The 25,278-nt window shown below is 33.7% G+C and overlaps 3 protein-coding genes across 3 annotated transcripts; 2 read left to right on the top strand and 1 right to left on the bottom strand.

Moving 5' to 3' along the window:
* Positions 1-163: 163 nt before the first annotated feature.
* LOC115448162 lies at positions 164-6,149 on the top strand (the record flags this gene model as incomplete). The annotated part of the gene is given in 4 exon segments (XM_037439492.1): positions 164-323; positions 397-507; positions 798-953; positions 5,880-6,149. Coding segments are annotated over 4 exon segments (633 nt in total), but the record flags the coding sequence as incomplete, so codon positions are not given.
* Positions 6,114-12,230, bottom strand: LOC115448163 (lys-63-specific deubiquitinase BRCC36). Its single transcript, XM_030175499.1, has 6 exons — positions 11,987-12,230; positions 11,710-11,920; positions 10,634-10,731; positions 9,902-10,012; positions 6,377-6,523; positions 6,114-6,284 (listed from the first exon to the last, which is right to left on the bottom strand). Exons 1-6 carry the CDS (start codon positions 12,086-12,088, stop codon positions 6,159-6,161), a joined length of 795 nt encoding a protein of 264 aa, XP_030031359.1. The 5' UTR covers positions 12,089-12,230; the 3' UTR covers positions 6,114-6,158.
* Positions 12,231-12,482: 252 nt separating this feature from the next.
* Positions 12,483-24,253, top strand: LOC115448161 (actin-binding protein IPP). Its single transcript, XM_030175497.2, has 10 exons — positions 12,483-12,869; positions 13,317-13,461; positions 13,903-14,041; positions 15,096-15,261; positions 19,573-19,752; positions 20,670-20,833; positions 21,450-21,585; positions 21,676-21,886; positions 22,130-22,350; positions 22,420-24,253. Exons 1-10 carry the CDS (start codon positions 12,714-12,716, stop codon positions 22,654-22,656), a joined length of 1,755 nt encoding a protein of 584 aa, XP_030031357.1. The 5' UTR covers positions 12,483-12,713; the 3' UTR covers positions 22,657-24,253.
* Positions 24,254-25,278: the final 1,025 nt, after the last annotated feature.

Raw genomic sequence — 25,278 nt, 5'->3', positions numbered from 1 at the left:
GTTCACAGTCCATTTTATTCAAAATTCATAGATGTCTTATGCAGGCCAAATACTTTAAGAAATATGTACAGACTTCTAAGATAATTTTTATACACCTTATAAAAAATACATAAGTAATATCTGCTATTGCTTTAAATCATAATATATTTCATTGTAATTTCAGGCTTTCATACTGGTTAACATGTATTTGGGAGTAACATTTATCACGGGAAAATATATAAATGGATACATATTAATTTATGTAATAACAATGTTCTTATGTGTTGCCTACAAAGTTGTTGTACCTATATTGAAAATGTGTAAAAATATGCAACAAGACCTAGGCAAGTAATTTTAAGAGTTTTATTCTTTAATAAAATATGATTCAAGTTCTTAAACTAAAATAATTTATTTCAGAATCAGAATGTGAATATGAGGGCCTTATCCCTGAAATCTCAGATTTAGAGAAAAAGCTATTGTCTATTGAGCCTGAACACAATCAAAATATGGATGACAAACAGAGTTATGGTACATTTTTCAAATATAGCAATTATGATCCCCGGATTATTGCACTTCATATACCATAATATAAATGTCTTGAACTTTAAATATATTTATTTTAAAATTCAATGGATTGTAAAATTTATTTTATTCAAATAGGAATACTAAAAATCTTTGAAGACCAAAGTAATGGCCAATCATGAATAGCAGTTGATCCCTTGGCACTTTTTAACTAACAAAAAAATCCACTGCTTTTTAGGATGGCAGGATAAGACTAGCAGTTTATTGTTTTTAAAAAAAAATACATAACTTTGTAGATTACTGGAAACCAGATGATATACCTTTCGAAGAAGGAAGTGACAGTTCTGAAAATAGCAGTTCTCTTGTAACTAGTTTCTCTATGGATAAAATACAAACTCTTGAAAAAGATGTTCAGTCATCAGATTCCAGTGAAGACGAATATATACCGCTGGGTAAGTGAAGAACTGAAATAAACCACGATAGATTTTATTTTCTTTTGTACATAAACTTTTGAACTTACATGAACTTTTTCTTATGAACATGCTCGTCGAAAGACATCGTTTTCAAATTTAATTCTGACAACTTTCGAAAGAGACTATCCAATATCTGACCACAAATTTACTGTTTATAAACAAAAAAATAAAAATAGGTTGTTGTATAATAGGTAATGCCGACATGTTTTTTTAACAAAAGGGCTACACCATTGTGTATGTGTGTTTATGTCATTACATAATTCATTTAATGTCTGAGGAAAATAAAGACTATCCCACCCTCATACTCGCAACTATGAACCATGACAACCAGTGATATACTTTTATAAAACATCGCGAAGCGGTAGCCAGCTGTCAGTGCTACGCGTTTGTAAAACATCATTTTTTTGTTTGATCTCGCCGATCTTCGGAAGTACCGCTTCGATTTTGAAAATATTTTTTTACTAATTTAAATAATAGAGGTTTTGCTATATACTACTGTATATTCTAAGAACAGATCTATATGCAGTCGGGGCCACAGAAGAAATTAGTAAATAATAGACATATCGCTGACTCACTATTACTAGGTTATCTATACTTCTATACTATTATATAAAGCTGAAGAGTTTGTTTGTTTGTTTGAACGCGCTAATCTCAGGAACTACCGGTCCATAGAGTAAGTAATATACCGGTCCAAACTGAATAATTCTTTTTGCGTTGGATAGCCCTTTGTTCGTGGAGTGCTACAGGCTATCTATCATCACGCTATACCCAATAGGAGCGGAGCAGTAATGCCAAATCTCAGGAACTACCGCCCCAAACTGAAAAAATCTTTTTGCGTTGGATAGCCCTTTGTTCGTGGAGTGCTATAGGCTATATATCATCACGCTATACCCAATAGGAGCGGAGCAGTAATGGCTAATCTCAGGAACTACCGATCCAAACTGAAAAATTATTTTTGCGTTGGATAGCCCTTTGTTCGTGGAGTGCTATAGGCTATATACCATCACGCTATACCCAATAGGAGCGGAGCAGTAATGGCTAATCTCAAGAACTACCGATTCGAACTGAAAAAATCTTTTTTTGTTGAATAGTCCTTTGTTTGTGGAGTGCTCAAAGTTATATATCATGACGTTATGACCAATAGGAGCGAAGCAGTGATGGCTAATCTCGGGAACTACCGGTTTCAACTGAAAAATTCGTTTTGTGTTGGATAGCCCTTTGTTCCTGGAGTGCTATAGGCTATATATCATCACGCTATGACCAATAGGAGCGGAGCAGTAATGAAACATGTTGTGAAAATGGGGAAACATTTTTAGTTTTGAGAGCTTCCGTTGCGTGCGCTGCGTAAACGGTTAAAGTTATGCAACAATGATGTATGACGGGATTGTTCCTCTTAAAAAGTTCTAAAAAATATATTATAAAACAAAGTCCCCCGCTGCATCTGTCTGCCTGAACGTGTTAAACTCAAAAACTACCTAACGTATTAAGATGAAATTTGGTATAGAGACAGTTTGAGACCCTGGGAAGAACATAGGCTCCCGGGAAACTACTACTTTTATAACGGAAAACTTTAGCCTGAAAAACTTTATAATACGGGCGGAGCCGCGGGCAAAAGCTAGTACATATATAAACTTATATGTATTTTATTTGTTACTCAGTGAAAATTTCCAAAAGATAAATGGAGGGGGAACCATGAATTAAGTAAGTATATTCTTTTCAGATTTTTACCATCACCAAAATACTAATCTCATATTTTCATCATTAATAAAAATTCACATAGGACGTAATAGTGAGCCAGCGATGTATTAAATTATATAATTTATTACTGGAAATTTTTCAATCCTTAGACAAGTGGAGGTCTATTAAATGCGAGTATATAAAATAAAATAAAAACTAGAAATTTCTTAAATTTCGCGTTTTTATACTCCCCTAATGAAGGTATTTTTTAAGTTAGTTATAATATATGAAGTTAGTTGCTTTGAGGAGCAATGTAGCGTATGAGCTTTGCCAGTAAAATTGTTTTTTTGACGATGTTAAAATCAAATTTACAGTGATAACTGATAAGTCAGTAAAAACTAGGGATTACCGAATTACTGACACCGGGTTTATGATTTTCTGCTTTTGCGTGAATTGCCTATTTGCGGCCTTGGTAACTTATAATTTTTTGTAACATATACCTAACATTAAGTAAAAATGTTGACAGTTTTTTTTTTGTCTAGGTGGGGCACAATGAAACAGTGTGAAATACTTCACCAATTAATGTTCACAAATTATGTACATAAAACCATGTCTGACTCCGTTTACTCACCAACGTGTTTATAATATTTTTAGCCGGAGTCAACATGGTAAGAAATCTCTAGCTAAATCGAACAAAAGTACAAGGTGAAACCAGCATGAGGGAAGCCACAGTATTAGTAACATTGCATAAGCTCAAAAAATGATTAATCGATTAATAAATAAGACTAAACAACAAGCTAGTATTTTACACATTTTCCTCATTGATTTATAAAATACTAGCTGACGCGACAGACGTTATCCCGTCTTAACTATGAATTTGAAGTGTGCATTCTATCAATCGCTGACAATTATTTCAAACAACTGACGGTTATGTAAAATTATATTGTCGTTAAGTTTTCTTAAATTTTCTAATTTTTCGCGCAATTTTTTAATTTTTTTCTTTCATAAGAACCTTCTCTTGATAATAACAAACAAAACAAAAAAAATTAGTGAAATCGGTTCAGCCATTCACGCGTGATGCCGTGACGAAGGGAAATAGGTATTCATTTTTATATAAGTATATAGATAATATAATTTCGGCTATATAGCATTCCAGTGGTAATAGTATTTGAAAACTGTTTTTAGTATTTTTTTATTTTTAATATTAATTGTTTAAATATATAATGAGGCATATTTCCTTGTGCCTTGCTTTGGTTCAATTCACTCCAGGTGCACCCATATGCTTGACCAGACCTGAGACACAAGGAAACGGGGGAAAGTCTTTAAAATACACCCATGACTTAGAAATTTATTAGCGGACATTTTATTTACAAAGTTATTTTTTGAGAAAAAACAAATGTTCTTCGCTCTACGAAGTCTGCAGTCGCTGAACACTCTGAAGGAGGCTCCAATCATTATCTGCGACTAGACAAGCAACAAATCCTTGCCAAAGAACACCGATTCCTGTCTAGGATGATTGACGAGGCTATTGAAGTTATAAAACATCTGAATTTCAATAGAGAAGATGGTTGGAAGCTTGCACAAACTTGGGATCCAATTCTACATTAAATCGGAACCTAAAAGACCGGCTGCCAGACATCAAGACACTGTGAGCTCAATCTGCGTAGATCGGACTACCAACAGCAAAATTTTTTTAAATTATGTAATTGTAAAATGTAGATAGATATTGCAACTTTGACTTTGCGGATGATAAAGATATTTTAATTTTCATTTATTGTTAGAATCCGAATGCGGTGTGCGGAAGATTATCTATTTAGTATTTACGTAGGTACCTATAACATAGGGCTCGCATGCAGTAAACGTTTTTATCACTCGGTGAAGCCTGCATTCGGAATGTTTGATATTTATGATATACGCAAGTATTTGGTGTGCTTGCGGCCCACTTGAAAAGTCTTCCGCTCCAAAAATCTATGAGTCGCTAAAGTGATCAGGGATAACGCGCAGCGCCACTTAATTAAAAAATCAGCTAAACATTTAAATATATCTCACGGGTGCAAATTATCGAGACATACAAAATTGTCTATATGTTAACCCAGGACATGGTCTATCTGTGTGCCATCAGTTTGATATTGACGATTTCCTTTATATTATTTTATTGTAATATGTAGGTTTATATTTTCTTTGCTTAACGCCCAGCCCGAACTTGCGTCTTTAAGTTACATTATGCTTTGCGTTTTAAATTTTAGTTCTAGCACCAAATAATTGTGAATCTCCTTAGTTATAAAAGTATGTAACTCCTAATTATTATTAACATTTACTCTGACCAGTCATCAGTGGCGGATTTGCCCTAAGGCCCAGTAGGCCCGGGCCTACGGCGGCTAGATGATAAGGGCGGCAAATCGGGCCAAAAAAAGAAACACTGATGATTATAAGAAATAACTCAAATGCAAAGTATCTCAATGTATTAAAGGCTCGTGTACCTTATGATTATAATCTTCCTTAATCACTATTTTGGGTGCTGAGCAAGGGGCTGCAAATGGCCTCGGACCTAGAGCGGCTAGAACTACAAATCCACCACTGCCTGTCACAAGTGCAATTATGTTCACCTACGTACCTAATATATTTTGTGGTTTGTGCCATATTACCTATATCTAAATCAGGCATAATCAATTGTAGTACATTAAAAAATAGATTATTTTTTTTTATTTCGTATATGTAAGAACTTTCTCGTATTAAATCCCAAATTTAGTGACCCATTATGTTCTCATTACATTTTCCTTAGTTAAGTTGTTCAAAGATCATCACATCTTGGTGAAAGCATTCTCGTTGCTTCTGAATATGCTCCCGAGTTATAAGTAGTTTAAATTTATCTAAGTGAATACTAAGTATTTGAGATACGGTAACTTCAGCTTTGGACGAATAGGTACAGGAAATGGCCACTGTGGTATACTGTAATGGATGTTGATATTGATTTCGATTACGAATCCGTGTAGCATTTTCCATTGCAAAATGGACATATTATAGGAATATTTTTTGGCATGCGTAAAAATTATGTTTTTTTGATTGGTTTATTCTCGGAATCCAAGCGGCGATTTAAAATAAAGATCGTTTACTGAAAACGGCCGTAAATCAAGTGTACTTACGGATCAAATAAACTGACGCTATTTACGAAAAAAAATTGTAGAGGAATTTGTTAAAAATAAATAAATGTTTATAACATATTTTCAGATCAACCACGAGAGGCCCGGTTAAAAACAACGTTAGAAGTTGTAGATTCTTCCAACACATGGAGCAGCAGTGCTTACAATGCTCTATGGAACTTGACTGGAGCAGTAGCAAACATGATGCAAACAGACACCAACAGAAGGAAGAGAGTATCCAGTATTGATTCGTCAGATGGTTTTGAAATGATTGATCAAAATGACTTGACTTAAAACATATCTTATAAATATCAACATAGTATTATTTGAAAACATATTTATTATACTTATACAGTTACAAAGTGTTTCAAATGTTACAAGACATATTTTCTAGTTTGACCATCATTTGCTGGTGCTGTTGTTTTAATGTTTTCAAACGCACACTGTTTAACTCATTTCTAGCCACAAGTGCTTCTAGCATTGGTCTGGACATCTGCAAAGATATGGTTTTTTATTTTCATTTATAAGATCAAATATACGTCATATAAAGTGTATCAGCACAAGCTTTTGCGTGGAATGGAGTACCTTATCTACAATATGACCAATAGCAATAGTCCTCACAGCAGCATTATGTTGTTTAGTGAGTATATCGTCAGTTTCATTTTGGCTCACTTCGTTATTAAAGGCTTCATCTTCTTCCTGTTTCAATATAGCTGGCAGTTGTGTCAATGTCTAAAAATATTACAAAAAAATATTAAATAGAGACAACCTCATATGCAATGTGCATAGGTATGCAGCATGCTTCTCATACAGCATGAAACAATTCAAAGAAAGACTATAATAATCACAAACTAACAGTATGGTTCATAATGAGCATTAAATCTAATAATATGAATCATTCAGGCGAAAATTTGCCAAATAGCCGGCAAACACATTGAGGACACTGGCGCTTGGGTGTCTTATTGTGTTTTCAAGTTATTTACGAGCTATTATAATAATTTTATTAGAATTTGTAATAATGAAGATCATCCAAAGCAAAGATGTAAAACCTTAAACGTACGCTTTAGATGAATTATTGCTCAAATGGGTATTAAGCTAAGTTTACACTAGCACCTTCTTGCAGCAATACATGGGGTGGGTCTTTGGATGGGGTGGATAAGACAATAAGTCTACCTTAACCGCTGAAGCTACAAGAACATTTTGTTAGGAGAATGTCAATAATTTTGGAAGATATTAAGAACCGCAATCAAAAATTTTGCAAATGTAATCAGCAAGAAAATGGGCAATTCATGCAAAAACTTTTTGCTTCCAATCAATCTAGTTGCTTATAAAGTTGAAGACTCAGTAGACCATTAAGGTGGTAGCTCAAGGTCCATTTTCATACATTTTGTTTCGGCTTTAATCTGGGTAACTAAACAAGTATTGGCAAGTAAAGAATTTAAATTCACGTCTAGTTAGTGATTAGTTCTCGCAGTTGAAAGAAAAACGTAAAATAATTAATAATCATGGATATTTCGGCCTTTAAAATTTAATATGACGAAATTTTAAAGGCAGAAATATCCATGATTATTAATTATTTTTACATTTTTCTTCAACTGCGAGAACTAATCACTACTTTTTTTAACATTTTAGTTAAAAGCCGAAAATGTATAAATTTGACCTTGATTTCTTATGTTTATGCGAACATTAAAGTAAAACTGTTTTGCGTATTTTATCGCAGTTTTTATATTATATTTTTTCCCCACGTTTGAAAGACTTTGCAGCTTTCGTGGTCCGCCTCGTGACCAAAATTTTAATATAAAAACCGCGATAAAATCCGCTAAATAGTTTTATTTTAAGATGAGAGTACTTTTAAGATCAGGATTTGCCGAAATCTTTCTCCATACATTTTGTATTTAATACGACTCCAATAAGCTTTTAAACAGAATAATATTTTGTATTTAAGGTCGATTACAATAGTTAACAGAAATGTATTCAGGAACTATTAATTATTGGTGTCATAAATTTCACATTTGTCGCCGCGGCGATTAGTCGCTGTTTACAATCTTTATGAAAATTAAAACAATAGTTTTTTAGTGCATGTTCCTGCGTAATTCACTTTATTGTAATTGTTTGTACAGTAAAAATTACTTGTGTAAATCGACTTTGGCAAGTTTTCTTACGAATAACCTACTTTTAGGATATTATTGTAGTAATGGCATGAAAAAATATTTAAAGCAAATCTAATAATATTTTTTTTAATAAGTTGCTGAATTGTGATTACAACCACTTTACGTCAAAAGAAGTCAATGTTCTATCTACTTAATACAGTGGCTATTTATGATTGCAGTAATCTGTACAAATAGACGAACCAAATTTACTGTAAATGAATTCTATTGTGTTATAATAATAAAAAATAATAATATCAGCCCTATATTATAAACTATCCCACTGCTGGGCACGGGCCTACTTTACCACTGAGAGGGATTAAGGCTTAATCCACCATACTGGCGTAATGCAGATTGGCAGACTTCACATATCCTAAAAAAAATTATAGAGAACTTTTCAGGTATGCAGGTTTCGTCACGGTGTTTTCTTTCACCGTTAAAGCGAACGATAATTAATAAACAAAACACAACTTTTTTTATAAAATACAGATTTGAGGAGAACCCTTGGGTTTTGAATCTTTGCACATGCGTGTCGGCAGTCCGTTCCACTTTCAACTAGGTTATCGTCAGCTTTTTTTCTATTGTGTTATATACATATACCAACTCATAGAACAAACATTGTTGTTTATCTAGTCCTGCGAGATTGCCGGTGTTTTTCAAATAATCCTGTATATTAAAAAAAATGTGTAATTTATAATATACGTTTTTTAGATTACTGTTTGTAAAATTATTGATTTTTCATAACACCATACCATTGTTTAAATATGTTTTTTTTTTCAACCATACCATTCGATATGTTTTTAGAGAGAAATTTAAATTGAAGTAAAAGACAGAAAAATGTTTTTAATACCCTTAAAATTAAGTTTTTTTAAGATATTTTTATGGAATTTGTGTTTGGATACGATTTTGGGTATATTGCGGCTGTGGTTGGCGCAATGACATCATTTGGAAGTCCAGCTTTAGCAAAAAAACATCCTTTACTATAAATGTGAAAGCAACTGTTTCTATAATGCTTTCCAGGCCAAACTGCTGGACTGATTTAAATACAATTTGGTTCAGAGACAAGTAGAGTTTTCATCTATAAAAAATTACAAAGTATTCTACTTATCCTGGAAATCTACAAATATAAAATTATAAAATGTATAAGGATATCTGAGAAAAATTGACCAACCCACAAAATCTATTTATTTCAATTTGTGTTTTTATTTTTCGTTGTGCCTATGCAATATGCATATCAATATTTTTTTGGAGTTGGTGCCTAATTTTAATTACTTACTAAGCTCAGTTCCAAACAAATATAAGCAAACAATGTTCAATTTAAATTAAGTATCAACCTGGAAAAACGAAGCCTAAAAATAGGCTCGCCCCCTATCATCATGGGACGGAACACCCTGGGCGAAAAGTGGTTGCCTTAGTTGCGCCTCTGCATTCTCCTTCGGGGATAAATGCGTGATATTGTGTGTGTGTGTGTGTGTGGAAAAAAGAAAACATTGTTTGTTTTAATCGTTTGTGTGCACCTATTGAGGAAGTGCACAACTTTAACTAACGACACCAAAACATGTACATATATAGGTACATATAAAAAAATGGGCCATAAGTCATCAGACGATACATACAATTTACAAATTATAACATGACTTCTCGGATATTTATTAAGTTACAAAACTAATAAATAGCCAGTCTATTTTTAACTTAATAAAAAATAACATTTACAGTGAAAAATAAAGCATGCATTCGCATTAATTATATGTTTTTCCAGCTGAAAACAAAAAACATGGTTTGCTCAGTATTGTGCCAAGGCCATTGCCTACATTTCCAATAGTTTTGTAATTATTTTATAGAGTAATTACCATCAATCCTATGATAGAATAGACTTTTATGATATTTTTCTTTTCTAATTTATCAATACCTTTAATGACTGTAACAATTTGTTTTAATTAATGATTTTGTATAATGTACTTACTTCAAAGTTATTTATTAATAAAGAATCATTGTTATTTAATATTTCCATTTCAATTTCCCTTCTACTTTGGTTGGAACCTTCATTCACTGATTGAAAACAGGTTATTTGCACCTGGAATACAATAAAAACATTAATTATATGGTGTTTATAGTTCATTGTGTTTAAATTTTTTTGTAATACCATGGCATTCCTAGCTGAGATGCACATAGGGGACGTTTTTGCACTCACTGTTTGATTTTAAAGTAATTGTTGTATTTGTTCTAAGTATTACCCACCATGGTTATCACAACCCATTAAGTGTTATCTAGGGCAGACCAAAGTCAGCACCTCAGTTAGTTGCACTACTGTAAGTAATCTTACGCCCGTATTTATAGGCGCAGTTGGGGGGAGGGGGTCAGTGGTCATGGATGACGCGCAAAATCATACATATCGTGACTTAACATATCATTTGAGCTGTAGTTGCAGCAAATAATATGGGTTTTTAAAATAGTGGCATCCTAAGACATATTTCACTACAAACTGAGTTACATCTAATAATAAGAGCCTTAGATAAAGTACTATTAGTTTTAATTTCGAATATATATTTTATATACAATAAGTAGCATTGAATATATGGCCTAGTAAGTGTAAGAGTTTATTCCTACTGTAAAACATACCAATGTGTCACTTTAGTGGAAAGGCCACTGACTACATAATATTCAATTATGCAATGAGTAAAGACTATAAACTTACTGATGGAGCTTTAGTAGACTGATCAGTGAGAAAAACTGCAAAAATAATTCCAACAAAACTTGAATCCATCCTTTGATACATGGACTGTGTAGAGAGATCTGTAAGTAATATACTCATTAATGATTTCAAACAAGTTTAGTCTATTCATTATATTTTTTTATAATGCTTATTCATTGATAATTATTCATCCTGGGATGTGATATAAATGATTATTTTTGCATTGAATTAAGTATAGCTTCACCAGGGTTCCATTTTAATTTTAAAAGTAGATGACCTTGGGGTTTAAAGATGCAAAGGAGAATTTGTTAATCCATTATTGAATTATATAGGTATATAGCTTCAATATGCTACCATTTCAAGAATATTGTTGTGTAACCCCAAACTTTTAAAATGTAACAAGGAACCATTCAAAATAAAATGAGATAAGAATAATACCTTTTGTATTAGGTTCAATTAGATGTGTTTCATAACTAAAAAATAGCAAACTTCAAAAACTACTACAACCAAAAAATAAATGAACAATAGATGGCCCACACAATGAAAGTGAGCACTTAGAAAGTATTTTTTTATAACTATAAAGTGTTTAAAATAGAGGATGAATTTAAGTATGAAACTCAAAAATACTTTACTGATTTGGATTTTTGTAACTGATTTAAAGAGACTACATAATCCCTGAGTAGTATAGATGTCTTTTATTCAGTAAGGGAATTGAGAGAGAGCTTGCTGTTCCCCCTGCATTGATGTCAATGCAGGGGGAACAGCAAGCAAAATTTTGGTCATACATTAAGTTATCCAAATTTTAGATTAATAAATGCTTGTCAACAATTAGTTCAGTTTATTATGTCTCCAGTGTTCTAATTTTCTTACAGGAAATAATTAAATTGTTATAATTTTTTTATTCAAATCAAATAATTCAATCACTGTATTAGCTTAGATATGATTGCCTTTCAAGCATCGCTATAAATACATAGTACATTTTCTTTATAGAAAAATGTGGAATGGTTTCCCCTTAATCCTTTGTACTTGTCCTATTAAACTTACTCAATGGGTAAGCATATAAAATAATAGATACATACCAACATGTGAAGGCCAGACTGTAATGTGTGGATGAGAGTGATACCATCCTACTACTCGAAGAGGTCTACCTACTTCAGCCGCTAGCTCTTCCGCTCGCAACGTAGCTTGCACTAATTGTTCTTCTGAGATTTCTACGCGATCTGGTTTCTTATCCAAGCGTCGTAATATCACAGAGGACACTATAGTGACTAACGTACCATTGTTATGGACCTAAGGACGAAACATAATGTTATGATAATATTTTTCTGGCGCAAACAGAAAAGACTTAACTTTTACCTCTCCAATAAGGAGTCCCATTATTTCTTCTTTTTCTGTAGATAATGCATGTTGAACACATACTAAAGCTACGTCGGATGACAGTAATACTTTCGTAAGCATTGTAAATAATTTATTTTATGTTTAAATTTATATTATTTTTCAAATTACATTACTTATGTTTACAATACTATTTTGATACTATTGTACAAGAAATCGGAGGCACAGATGACAGTCAAACACAGAGTAGTGTTGCCAAAGAGAATTATAATATATATGGAAAGTGTTGCCTTTCAATAGACTGCTATCGATAGATAAGCGATTATCTATCAATAGTCAAGGCGAAAGCAATGATATTTATATTATTGTCACATACTAAATAAATTTATAGTAATGCATTCAATAGTATCAACGGTATCGATATAATATAAATACCTATATCTAAATACTTACATACTCTTTGTATTATAATTTTCTTTGACTATCCATCCGGTAACCAGAGTTGGCAACCCTGAGGCTAACTTCAGTTTTGACGTAATGTTTTCAATTTTTCATTCCTTGTTTCCTCGGAATATTTTATGTTTCATGATTATTTAGACTTTGGTACAAATCTTTAAATAAGTGCATTTTAAAATGTTTTTACCCTTTTATTATACGAAGAATAGTGTAAAAGCTACTAAATAAAAGAATTCAGAACAGTGACTTAAAATATATTTTATAGTACTTGTTCTAATTAGGAAAGTAAGTCATGACGACAAATGAATATGAAAAAGTAAACAGGGACGGGGCTCGGCCCTATAAATGCAGCGATTACCCATCCAAAATATCATTAAATTTACATCATTTCAAAAGAGATGGAAGATTCTGTGACATAGATCTCATATCTGGTAGCACCAGAGTAAAGGTAATAAAATAATATTGCTTAGTTTTTGAACCTCTCCTTTTATGTATGTGATTTGATTTTTCCTGCAAACTCATTTCTTCTATGAAAAAGGCAATGCACTAATGTAAAATTTATACTTCTTGCAAAAAAACATATTTTTCTTTTCAATATAAAAGCAAATAGGAAATATGATTTTTGTGTGCGATTTAATATCTTTGTAACCAGATTTTGTGGTAAAAATGACATTGTTCAGTTCTTATAAAAAGGTAAGTGATTACAACAATTTTTTTACCTCAAAATCACAAGAGATAAGATTCTAAATGATAACCATTTTTATTACCTTATGCATGAATTCATTCTTTTCATGTATTAATCTAAATATTTTTTTAAAGAAGGAAAGTAGTTAATATAAACAATAGTAATTATCTATTTTAACACCATTATGTGCATATTAAACTATGTTTACAGGCGCACCGTGTTGTGCTTGCAGCTAGTTGTGCCTACTTTGATGCAATGTTCAGTGTTGGTTTAGAAGAAAGCCATAAGGGTCTAATTTCCTTGCCCAGTGTACCACCTGAGGTGCTTCCCTTGATTATTGACTTTATATATACAGGTAACAACATTTAGACTTCAGTTCATATGTTAAACATATTGGTGTGGGTGGTAGCAATTAGATAATGCTATTTGTGTATAATTAATAAGTGTAAACAAATACATGTATTTGAAGTAATTCTAAGTTTTTTAGCATAGTAAGATTGAAACATTTATTTAAAAAGATATTCACAATTGTTTCTTTAACAATAATTAATATATATTATAATCCTATGATATAATATTTACATATTTTAGCAATATTGCTATAATTTTCAGTTTCTTTATGTACTAACTTATGTACTTATTATTAAAAATTGGAGTCATTCATAAGTCATGATTCATACTTTTTACCATGTTTGATCACAATATTAGAAAGTTCAATAAATTAGGCAATTTCTATTAGACATGGATTTAAATGATGCAAGTTTTTACAATGCATGAAACATTTACTCAATTTCAGGTGAAATAGTGATTGATAAAATATCTGTACAAAACTTATTAATAGCTGCTGATATGTTGCAACTTAGAGAACTAGTTGTTGGATGTGGAGAATATTTGAGAAGAGAACTTCATCCTTCTAATGCACTAGGAATATTCAGGTATTGTCTTATTTTCTTTTTATATTAGATGTTGCTCACAACTTGGCTTGCATGAAAAGCCTCAATCAAAATGTAATGTTTATATTTATTTTATTTTACATCATTACATCATGAATTATTTTATGTACAGAGAACTACATTTAATGTGGCAACAATACACAGCCATAACCACTTGACAAATAGGATTCAAAATTGGCATGTGTATGTGTATTGCCTCAGTGATATATTAGGTTGGGGGGAAATGTATAGTAAAATAAACTTTTATTTACATGCTCTAAAAAGAAAAAAATTACCTTTAAATTGAATGAATCCTTGTTATATACTGTGTAGAGATAAAAGCTTGTCACAAGATTTACCTGTGTAGATAATACAAGTATGTAATATGAGCTTGACAAAAGTATTCTCATCATCATCTAGAGTCAATACGCCACAATTTCCTTTTTTTGTCAGTTAGCCAATACTGAGAATGATTGTGAACGACTGTCCGATCCAAAAAAAATTAAACCAAAAGTGCATCGCCGACGCAGTGGTCCGCGCGCTGGCCGGTTTCGCGCCCTTTGTTGTTTCTTTCGTACGACTGATTACGTCACTCATGTTATTGTGACGTAGTTATAGGAAGTCTCCCGGTCTTCTATTATTTAGCTAATTATATACTATTATAAACGCGGGTAATTATACTGCAACTTTAGTTAATTTTAATAGGGTTCAGTTTTCGGTATAGCGAGTTCGTAATTAATTTCTTAAGTAATTTACGCGAACAAAGTCGCGCGCAAAAAAAGAAACAGCACTAAAAAAGTCACAGGTAAGTAAAATTCGCAATTTCTATTACTTGGACGGCATACTTATTCCAGTTATTTAAAATTAAAAACCAAACTATTAAACTGATTTTAGTTATATTTCTATGGGATAAATCTGGACGTAATTTTCCAAATCGGTTTTTCGGACTAAGTTCTGAGATAACAAACATTAACACAAAATAAAACGTCGCATTGAGAACCTCCTTATTTTTTCAATTTGTTTACAAAATCATTACAAAATAAATTATCATTGTCAGATTTGCAGAAGCCCACAATTGTACAGAATTGGCAAATGAAGCATTAGAGCATGTACAAGCAAATTGGAATGTAGTGGCAAACGGTGATGAACTTCTGGAGCTGCCTTTACCCCAGTTAGTGACATTATTATCATCAGAACAACTGAGAGTCGACAGTGAAGCTCAGGTAAGGGGATTATAAATTTTATTTTGAAACTACCTCTTTAGATTTTTATGTTATACAGAAAGCCGATTTAATAAGTCTAATAATTGAAGGTATTGATTTAGACCACGATACTCTTACCAAATCAATAAAAAAGCAACACCTTAATTTTTCATCAAAATATTGTTTATTTTCTACGAACGTGAACTCAAAATCAGGTGTCCAATATGCTTACGTTAGTTAGCGTGCCGCAGTGTGGGGGAGATATATGTAGATAATAAATACGCCTTCGACCGGGCGCCGACGCCGCTTTGCGCCGACCGACAAATGAGCGCATGCAGTTTGCACCCCCGCGCATCCCAACGATGCATATTAATAAAGCCTTGTTTGTGCTAATACTTAAAATGAAAAAAATATTCGGAGAAATGTCTTAGGCCACATTAGGATGGGATAAACTCAGATAGGTGAAAGAAGAATAATTTACATTAGATATTATTGGATTTGTTAGATTTAGTCCATTGAAAAGTTACATTTGGGGTTGCGTTTTTTAGAGGACGCAATTTTATTTTTTTGAAGTGTAGGGGGGGTCAGTCTAAAGCTAAAACCAAGTTTGTGGGGTCGCCACCCTTGTCCCACGGCCGCCATCTTGAAAATAGGGGTTGAAATGATTTTTACGATGTATCTCTTAAACTATTTATCTGACAAAAAAAATGTATAAACATTTTTTGTTGCAAATTAAATTCTCTACAACTTTAGTCCTGTAACTTATTGTCGTAGAATTATAAATAAAAAAGTTATAAGCGAAAATGCTAAGAAATTCAATGTTAAGCAATGTCCATTGCAACGTTATCAGAAGGTGTGTTTATAAGGTTCATAATACTTTTTTTTGTACTCTCATTAATACCCAAATACCCAAGGGACCATTAGGGAATAAAAGAACATCTGCCTGCTATTATTATTATTAGTTCTAACCTCTCTTATTGTAAGAATAGCTGATAATATTGTGTTGAAGTTGTCGTTTAACTTATATCTTTTGGTTGGACCCGAGGTGTTATTCATCTGTAAAGTCATTGTTACAATGTCCACCTACACCTACATTTTACAAATATACAACTTTTTTAAATTTTAGCTGTTGACGGTCCGATCTACGCAGAATGAGCTCACAGTGTCTTGAGGTCTGGCAGCCGGTCTTTTAGACCCGATTTAATTAAATGTAGAACAGGATCCCAGGCTTGTGCAAGCTTCCAACCATGTTCCCTATTGAAATTTGGGTGTTTTTGAATTTCAGTAGCACAATTTTCAACACCAATAGTTTATTTAGCTCAAGAAAAATATCATTATATCCTAATCAAAATAATTAATACTATATAATTGTAATAATAATTTAGCCTTTCCCGAGAGAGCTTTTGTCTTTCGGCAGGTGTTAGTGGCATCTAAAAAAAAGGAAATATTTAGATAATATTTTATTTTACAAAACATGGAACGACTAGCTTCAATCGTTAAAGTTTTGTCATGTGATCGCCATTATGATAATATTTCCAACGTAAACTAAGCTTTACACCTTTCACGTATGTTACGTAACACACGTAACCTACGTGAACAAACACACGTGAATAATATATCCTAAAATACCCGTAGAATACTTAAATGCAATGTAAATGAGTCATAAACTACATTATTTCACAATATACATATCCCTCTTATTTGTTTTTACACTTTATAGACAATTTTAGCTACTTACCGTGCAAAATTGCTTCTGAAAAGTTGCTAAAAACAAAGGACGAAAAATAACGTTCTTTGGTGAACGTTTCCCGTTTTCCCGTTTCTACAAAAACTAAGATGTTACACAGGAAACTGATATATCATTTTGAAAGTAGTAAAGTCGTCATTATAAAAAAATGCAGCATATTTTGCTACTACTTTAACAAAAAAAACTACTTCGTAACAAATCATTTGTAACACACGTGAAATAAAATGGGAACATTTTGTTTTGAAGTCGTTATTCATTGAGCTTCTGCTTATTTTAACCGACTTAAAAAAAAGGAGGTGGTTATCAATTCGACATGAATTTTTTTTTGTATGTTTGTTACCTCAGAACTCGCTCATTTATGAACCGATTTGGAAAATTCTTTTTTTATTCGAAAGAATTTCTCGCCAGATTGGTCCCATAAAACTTTTTTTCAAGATCGCTTCGGTAGTTTGGTTTTAAAATTAAAAAAAAACTAGAATAATAATGTCGTCCAAGAAAACGAAATCGCGAATTTAGCTTTCCTGAGACGTATTTAGTTATATTTTTGCATTGAGTTTGGTTGACTGTACTTCTCACATACTTATACATATAGCATCACATCTTTTCCCCTTTTCAGGGGTAGGCAGAGGTGTTACACCAGGGCGCAATAGTTGTACTGTGAGCCAAATATATCAGTTGTGTTTTTGCGTTAGGTTTCCTCGAATCTACTTCTTACATAAATATATATAGCATCACACCTTTTCCCCATGTCAGGGGTAGGCAGAGGTGTAACATTTCAGCGCGATAGTGGTACTGCGAGCGAAACACATTAGTTGTGTTTTTGCGTTGGGTTTAGTTGACTCTACTTCTTACGTACATACATATATATAGCATCACACCTTTTCCCCTTTTCAGAGGTAGGCAGAGGTGTAACACCACAGCGCGATAGTGGTACTGCGAGCGAAACACATTAGTTGTGTTTTTGCGTTAGGTTTGCTTGTATCTATTTCTTACATACATATATATAGCATCACACCTTTTCCCCTTTTCAGTGGTACTCAGAGGTGTAACTCCTCAGCGCGATAGTCGTATCGTGAGCGAAACACAACTATGCCATTGAGACGGTCTATTTTTTACTAACACAAAAAAGCAAAAAATAAAAATAATTTTAACAAAAAATTAAACCGCCTTCAAAAACCACTCAAAACCAAAAAATAATTTCACATAACAAGTATATATTGGATACCAATTTTGGAGTCGGTGCCTAATTAAAATTGCAAGTTAAGCTAGATAACTACATTAACGAATATACGAAAACAATGTGCTGCCAGCGTACAAAGTCAGCAAGTCAGATCGTCACCGGCGATAAACACATCGCCGCAGCACAGCAAATGGAAGCTATTAAGGTTATAGCTTAAGGTCCATTTTTCATACATTTTGTTTCACCTTTAATCTGGGTAACTAAACAAGTATTGACAAGTAAAGAATTTAAATTCACGTCTAGTTAGTGATTAGTTCTCGCAGTTGAAAGAAAAATGTAAAAATAATTAATATGCATGGATATTTCGGCCTTTAAAATTTCGTCGTATTAAATTTTAAAGGCCGAAATATCCATGCATATTAATTATTTTTACGTTTTTCTTTCAACTGCGAGAACTAATCACAAAGGAAATATTTAAATTTGTGAACTGTACACTACCCAAATTCTTCCCCTGTTACATATAGCTGGTCAAATGTGGGTGTATTACACTCCCTGCCTCGAAAAAAGAGGAAATAAAAAGATGAAACACCATACATGTGCTTGGTATTACACCTTTCACTGTGTATGTTGTAGTACACGCAAACCTACTCCTTTTAATTGATTTGAAAGAAATTTAGCTCATAGATGGACTATGCAACAAATATAGCTAACTAGCAATTTTAATTAGGCACCGACTCCAAAATTGGTATCCAATATATACTTGTTATGTGAAATTATTTTTTGGTTTTGAGTGGTTTTTGAAGGCGGTTTAATTTTTTGTTAAAATTATTATTTTTTAATATATCTACAAAACTGATTCTAGCTTTATTTACATGCTTTTGACATGTATACGAGAGCTCGCTATAAGTATATAATACAAGACGAAATGAAAAAAATATATATTTGACTAAGGGTGGACACATTTTATTTTTGTATGAAACAAGAAGTAAGCTATTTTATTATACCAGATAATTTTCGGTTAAATTTAATAATATCAACCTATTAAATTGCTTAATATTGAAATATGAACAGTAGCCAACATAGGAATGTTTATTTTTATTTTATTAATTTTCGAACTTACATTTTTCTTACGACGTAGTTTAGCTCATGAAAATTATAGGTGAGGTACATTTTTTTTAACCTTAGCCAATTATCAATGTTTATTCTTACTACGTGAAAGATTTTACACTTGAATTAAAATTGAAAAATTGCGTTGTTGTCCTTAGGGGCCGTTCAAGTATTATGTAATGCAATATTTGAAGATTTTTGAAAATTTACATTCAATAATATAACAATATTATGTCTAGTATACTTAGTCAAAATAGTATGATTATAATTTTAAATATAATTATAATCATACTTCCAGGTTCTCTATCCCGCATTGAGATGGTTGGAACACGATCCGGGATGTCGAAGGCGCCATTGTTTTGAAGTGCTTGCTCACGTCAGACTCCCTTTAATACCACCACAAATATTAGATGATGCTATTAAAAGTGTACAGGATCCATCGATAGCAGTTGCTTTAAAGACAGCCAGAGTTGACATGGTTTGTATGAATTGTCTATTTTATTATCTGTATTCATTTTATATACTGTAATTTTAATTAATATATGTATAGTTATTCTGCATGTAAATAGGTAGGTATTTACATTCAGTGGTCGAAAACTTTACTAGACCGAGACGGACGCTAACGCAACGGGGCGTTTCATTTAAACGTTAGTCGTTGGTTAATGAACAAAATCTCTGAAATTGATTATATATAAGGATTTCCCTATTTGATTTATTTACTGAAAGATAATAGTCTAAGATCCGATATAACATCGACCTTCACCGATCTGTTTAATGATATATATATATATGATAAAAAACATGGGTTGCCTGATAAAATCTTGGCCAGGCTATATTTAATTAAAAATTGAAAAACGATTTCTTTTTTGAAGGCAACGCTTGATTTTTATCATTTTTAATAAGCTATATGACCTATCGAATAATTTTTATCCGTTAAACAGACCGGTGAAGGCAATGACGTTTTACAAATAGACGCGTCATACACTAACAAAATGGCACATAAAACGGCTCACTATTTGCTATGTTCACGTGCCTGTACATATAATTACAAATTGGCTCGAAGAAGGAATAAAAAGATGCAGCATACATTCGTTAGAAAAGGATATATATACATCGACAGTTACGTAACAACTTTAGTGCCGCACGCTCATTGGCTGTTAAGTCAGGCAATTACCTTACTTTCGTCTTGCCAGTATTGAGCTCGGACAACGTATCTATGTAATAAAAACATCTTAGGGTGAAGGTCGATGTTATATCGGATCCTCTACTATAACGCAACTTGCCTGTAGTCACTTAATAATTATTGTTATATTTATACTAGAGGATAGAGAAAATGTGTTTCGGTTCATGAATAGTCCAATTCGAGATTAACAAGACATAATATTTGTGTGTTAGAAAACGGGTCGAGGTGCATTAGTAAGTTTGGCGGCCGAGCCTCGAGCCAGAGCGCGCCGCATCCTGCTGGTGGCGGGCGGCTCGTGTCGCGACAAGGCAGCTCATCCACCCCTCACCACGGACAACATTCTATCTAGTGTACTCAAATTTGATCTTCATAAACGGTAATATTAAAATATACAATAATCAATGTCATCTGTAAGTTGAAAAAAAACAAAATTTTCACGTCTATCTATACATATTATAAAACGACGGTCCGTACGTAAAGTATCGAATATGCAAAATGCAATTTTGCATATTCGTCGAAAACAAAGTTCCCTTTTTGTCTGATTGTATGTTGTCGATTTTCTCAAAGTTTACTGAACGATTTTTTATAAAATTTTGTCTAGAATAGTTTAAGACCCTGAGAAAGTTTTAGATTACTTTTTATCCCGGGAAAATATATAGCGGGAACTTTATCCCGGATAACTCCTTCAGGCGGGCGAAGCCGCGAGCAAAACCTAGTTACTTATATTTTTAAATAATTTTACTGACTTTAGTTTTGATGTGTTTATTTTATATTACGAGACTTTCCCGCCCTCACACACACCACTACAACTCCTGTAAGCCAGGATCAGCAGTGGCACGCATTTTATGACACCGAGCAGTGAAGCCCGGCGAGTCTCAGGAACGACTAATATATCATTATCCCGCAACGAAATTAATCAAATAGAAAGATAGGGAGGAGTTGGAAATATTAATTGTCCACTTCCCTCCAAAGCAATTATTATTTTATATTAGTGAGTGGGAGGAGTTAGCGCCAATGGATATAGCACGCATTCAACCAGGAGTCGCGACGCTAGCTGGCCGCGTTTATGCCGTCGGCGGCGAGCAAGGTAGTCAGATACTGGCCAACGGAGAAGTTTATGATCCACAGGTAAATGGTCAACCATTACGCACATAATATAATACTCAATACTATATTTAATAGTTATGATTATTATGTTAATGTTAAGGTATGTTTTAGACAAATAAATGGTCAAATATAGCACCTATGAACGAGGCTCGATGTGAATTCGGTCTCACAGCGTGGAATGGAACCTTGTACGCCTTTGGTGGTTGGGTCGGTTCTGACATGGGTGCTTCTATAGAGTTCTACGATCCAGTGATGGATAAGTGGACGCTCGTTGGACGTATGCCAGAACCCAGATTTGGAATGGGTGTTGTTAATTACCAAGGTAATATCTTCTTATGTATTCATATCTTGCACGTATGTACATTTTTTATCCCGTAAAAATGTGATAAATACAGAGATTTCGTACTATAGGTATCACATGATAAGCTGTTCACGTTCTTTTGTTATTATATTAGACGGCCAGTAAAGACCTAGGCAATATTTTATTTTAATATAAATATATGGAGGCATCATTTACCTTCACGTAAAATTTCTGCGGTTGTAACGAAACAAATCTAATTTACAGGTTTAATATATGTGGTGGGTGGGTGCACACACACGTGGAGACATACGAAGGATCTGTTGTGCTACAACCCCAGCACACGCAAATGGAGCGCGTTGTCGTCGATGCACCGCGCTCGCAGTCAAGCAGCGGCCGTCGTCATGGACAACTACCTCTACGTCATAGGGGGCAACGCACCCAGGAGGACCGTTCTCACTTCTGTTGAAAGATACAATTTTGACGAAGTAAGTAGTCGAGAGAAGGTGGTGATCTCGAGTGAGAGACGATGAGGTGAGAGTGTGCGTGTGGCGCAGGACTCGTGGGAGGAGGTGGCGGCGCTGGCGGGCGCGCGCGCGGGCTGCGCGGCGGGCGCGGCGGGCGGCGTGCTCGTGGCGGCGGGCGGCGACAGCGAGAGCGCCGGCGAGCGCGCCTTCTACCGCGCGCGCACCACGCTCGCCACCGTGGAGCTGTACGAGCCGCGCGCGGACGCGTGGCGCGCCGGCCCGCCGCTGCCGCACTCGCGCGCCGAGGCGGGCACCGCGCTGCTCTGACGCACGTGCTCTGTGGCGATCTGTCGGCTACAGTCAATACTGATTGCATCTTTACCTTACGTCAAATCCTCCAAGTTGCGGTGGACTATTTGCATTTCTGTCTGCCGCCTCGCGAGTTGAAGGGCTGACTGAAGAAATTAACTATTTAATAATAAACGAATGGAAGAACCAAAACATTTTGTACCTATTAACCCATAGGTAATTATTATTGACTCTAGCTGACACGTACAAATTGATATCGATAAATTATCTCCACCCAGAATATGGTAAAATTGTGATTGGTCGAGAGACCAACGCGTGAGTCACATGTTCGTATCTCGACCAATCATGATAAAACGATACGGGCTTTCGCATCTTGGTTTTTGCCACATTCTAAAGAGACATAATATTACTTGTTGGTGCGTTTTAGTGAACTAAATATTTAGATTCTTTACACTATATAGTGTGTCATTGAAAATTCAAAAGCTTTGAATATTCGAAGAATTTATTCTTCTTGTTTATTACCTCGATAATTAAGGAAACTAATATGGTTTTCATAATATTATTCATAAATGAATATAAATCCGTCATCTCCAAAGTTTAAATTTTTCAAGTGTCCTATTCCAAACAATCATTGGTGCATAATATTGCATTTACTTGGCAATTTTATTAAGATTATATTATATTAAGTATACAGCTTTACAATATATTGATACTATAAAAAAGTAAAAAATAAAGTTTCATTTTTGGCTTAGATCTATAAACCAGAGTATTTCCTGTCTGAAGAAAAAAGATATGCGTCATTAACTTTGCAGTTACTATAACTTCAGAGTATGGATATTCTATAAAGCCGAGAGAGGAAAATATATTTCGCCTTCCACATTGACAAAATTTCGTGTAGCCTGCTTCAAATATTTTCGAAACTCATACAGAAGACTTCGCAAGTTAGTGGCAGTATATTTGGGCTGGGATGCATAAGGATTAAATTTACTAAACTATCGTGCGCTATGCGGTCCAACACCGCATTCAGCGCGGTCATAGTTGCGGTAGCAATTATTAAGAGGTAAAATGTTTCTTCTTAGTATTCGCGAACGGAGTTAAATCTGATTCGCCCTATGGCGATATTTCCACGACAAGGGCCAGGGCTTATTTGTGGGGGCACGTAGTAAATCTCTTATATCGAAAAATATATATAAAAAAGGAATAAATAATTTTGAAGAAAAAAACTATTTTTGTGACCATTACAAAAATTATCCAGATACAAATCTAATCTATCTATCTATCTAAAACAGTTACCGTTTCGCCTCATACTATATTCTCGACAAGTTGATACTTGTCTGTTACCATGCAATAATAAAAAAAAAAACTTAGAAATTTTCCTTAAAACACGGGGTGGCAAGTGGCGGGGAGGACAAATAAAAAATTATGGACTTACAACTTTCGAGAATTGGCGCGTCCTAAAATAAGAAGTGACAAAAAAGGCCTGGTTGTGGCATTATACTTATTTTCTTCGAATTGGATGATTGTACAATAAGAATTTTCTGTCCTCTTAAATACTTTGTTAAAAGCCTTTCTTACTATAATTCCACTATATCGTTTTAATGCAAGTCTTCCAAAATTTTGTTTGGTTTCCTCTATATATTTTTTGCGTCACATCAGCTTTAGGTTATTACTGTTTTTATAAGGTGCGTTCGGGTAAGATCGGATACGGATTAAGATCATATAACGAAAAATACCATGAATCCATAGTTAATTTTTAGTTTAAGCTATTTAGGCGACTACGCTGTCTCTTTTGCCCCACCCTATATACCACAGTTGATGCTACGACCAAGAACGGGTGCGCTATGTGCATTGAAACACTAAAGGTGGATTTCGCTCTTCTTAAAATTTTTGAGACTTCTGTTTGATTTTGTGGACCTTATCATACTAGCATTAGAAGCGTTATTAGAACAGAGTCCGAACTTACCCCGCGAAGGTCCAATCTTTTCTAAGGGTTTTCAATTTATATACAGATATTATCATCTATTTATAAGCTTACACAAAGAGAATTGGAAGATGATTAAATTATCACATAAATTAGCTTTAATAATAACTAGTTTCATGTATAAAATGTTAATCGCTTAAATATTTTATGAGAAAAAATATAATTTCGAGACTCCTCGCAACATACCGAAAAACCGTCCGAAATTAGCCGAACGCACTCCATATTTTTTTAAACATCTTTATTAGGTAGTGCTATATCAATTTTTTAATATAGAGGTACCTTAGGTATAGTCGTAGCTAATATGAATAATTAGACATTTTATTTCGGCTATTAAAAATATATGAAAATATTTCGGTATCAGCTCGGAGGCTGAATTTGTGCTCGATATGATCTTAGCTTTGCCCCTTGTAACATCATGGGACGGAATACACATGGCGATAAGTCAGTGCACTAGCGACTGTCTATTCTTTCGGGTATAAATGGCGTGAGTAGGTATGTGTGTGGGAAAATATGTTATCTGTACTGTTTGCTTGCTTCCAAAATTAACTGTTTCTATTTAAGAAGTGTATGCCAGATTATTCACAAGTGTTAGGGCTTATTTCACAAGTTTCAAATAAGTTTTATTTAACAGTTAATGTGTTAAACGGCCGTCGTGGATA

Source organism: Manduca sexta, chromosome 17, assembly GCF_014839805.1.
Source record: "Manduca sexta isolate Smith_Timp_Sample1 chromosome 17, JHU_Msex_v1.0, whole genome shotgun sequence".
Classification (NCBI taxonomy): domain Eukaryota; kingdom Metazoa; phylum Arthropoda; class Insecta; order Lepidoptera; family Sphingidae; genus Manduca; species Manduca sexta.
This window is presented reverse-complemented; position numbering and strand designations above follow the sequence as displayed.

Excerpts from the sequence above, each read along its gene's own strand:
- LOC115448163 (XM_030175499.1), bottom strand. The coding sequence starts at position 12,088 with ATGCTTACGAAAGTATTACTGTCATCCGACGTAGCTTTAGTATGTGTT. Across the intron at positions 10,013-10,633 it reads AGTCTACTAAAGCTCCATCA|GTGCAAATAACCTGTTTTCA; the intron begins GTAAGTTTATAG and ends ATTGTATTCCAG. Across the intron at positions 6,285-6,376 it reads TTGGTCATATTGTAGATAAG|ATGTCCAGACCAATGCTAGA; the intron begins GTACTCCATTCC and ends ATATCTTTGCAG.
- LOC115448161 (XM_030175497.2), top strand. The coding sequence starts at position 12,714 with ATGACGACAAATGAATATGAAAAAGTAAACAGGGACGGGGCTCGGCCC. Across the intron at positions 12,870-13,316 it reads CTGGTAGCACCAGAGTAAAG|GCGCACCGTGTTGTGCTTGC; the intron begins GTAATAAAATAA and ends CTATGTTTACAG. Across the intron at positions 21,887-22,129 it reads GGGTGTTGTTAATTACCAAG|GTTTAATATATGTGGTGGGT; the intron begins GTAATATCTTCT and ends TCTAATTTACAG.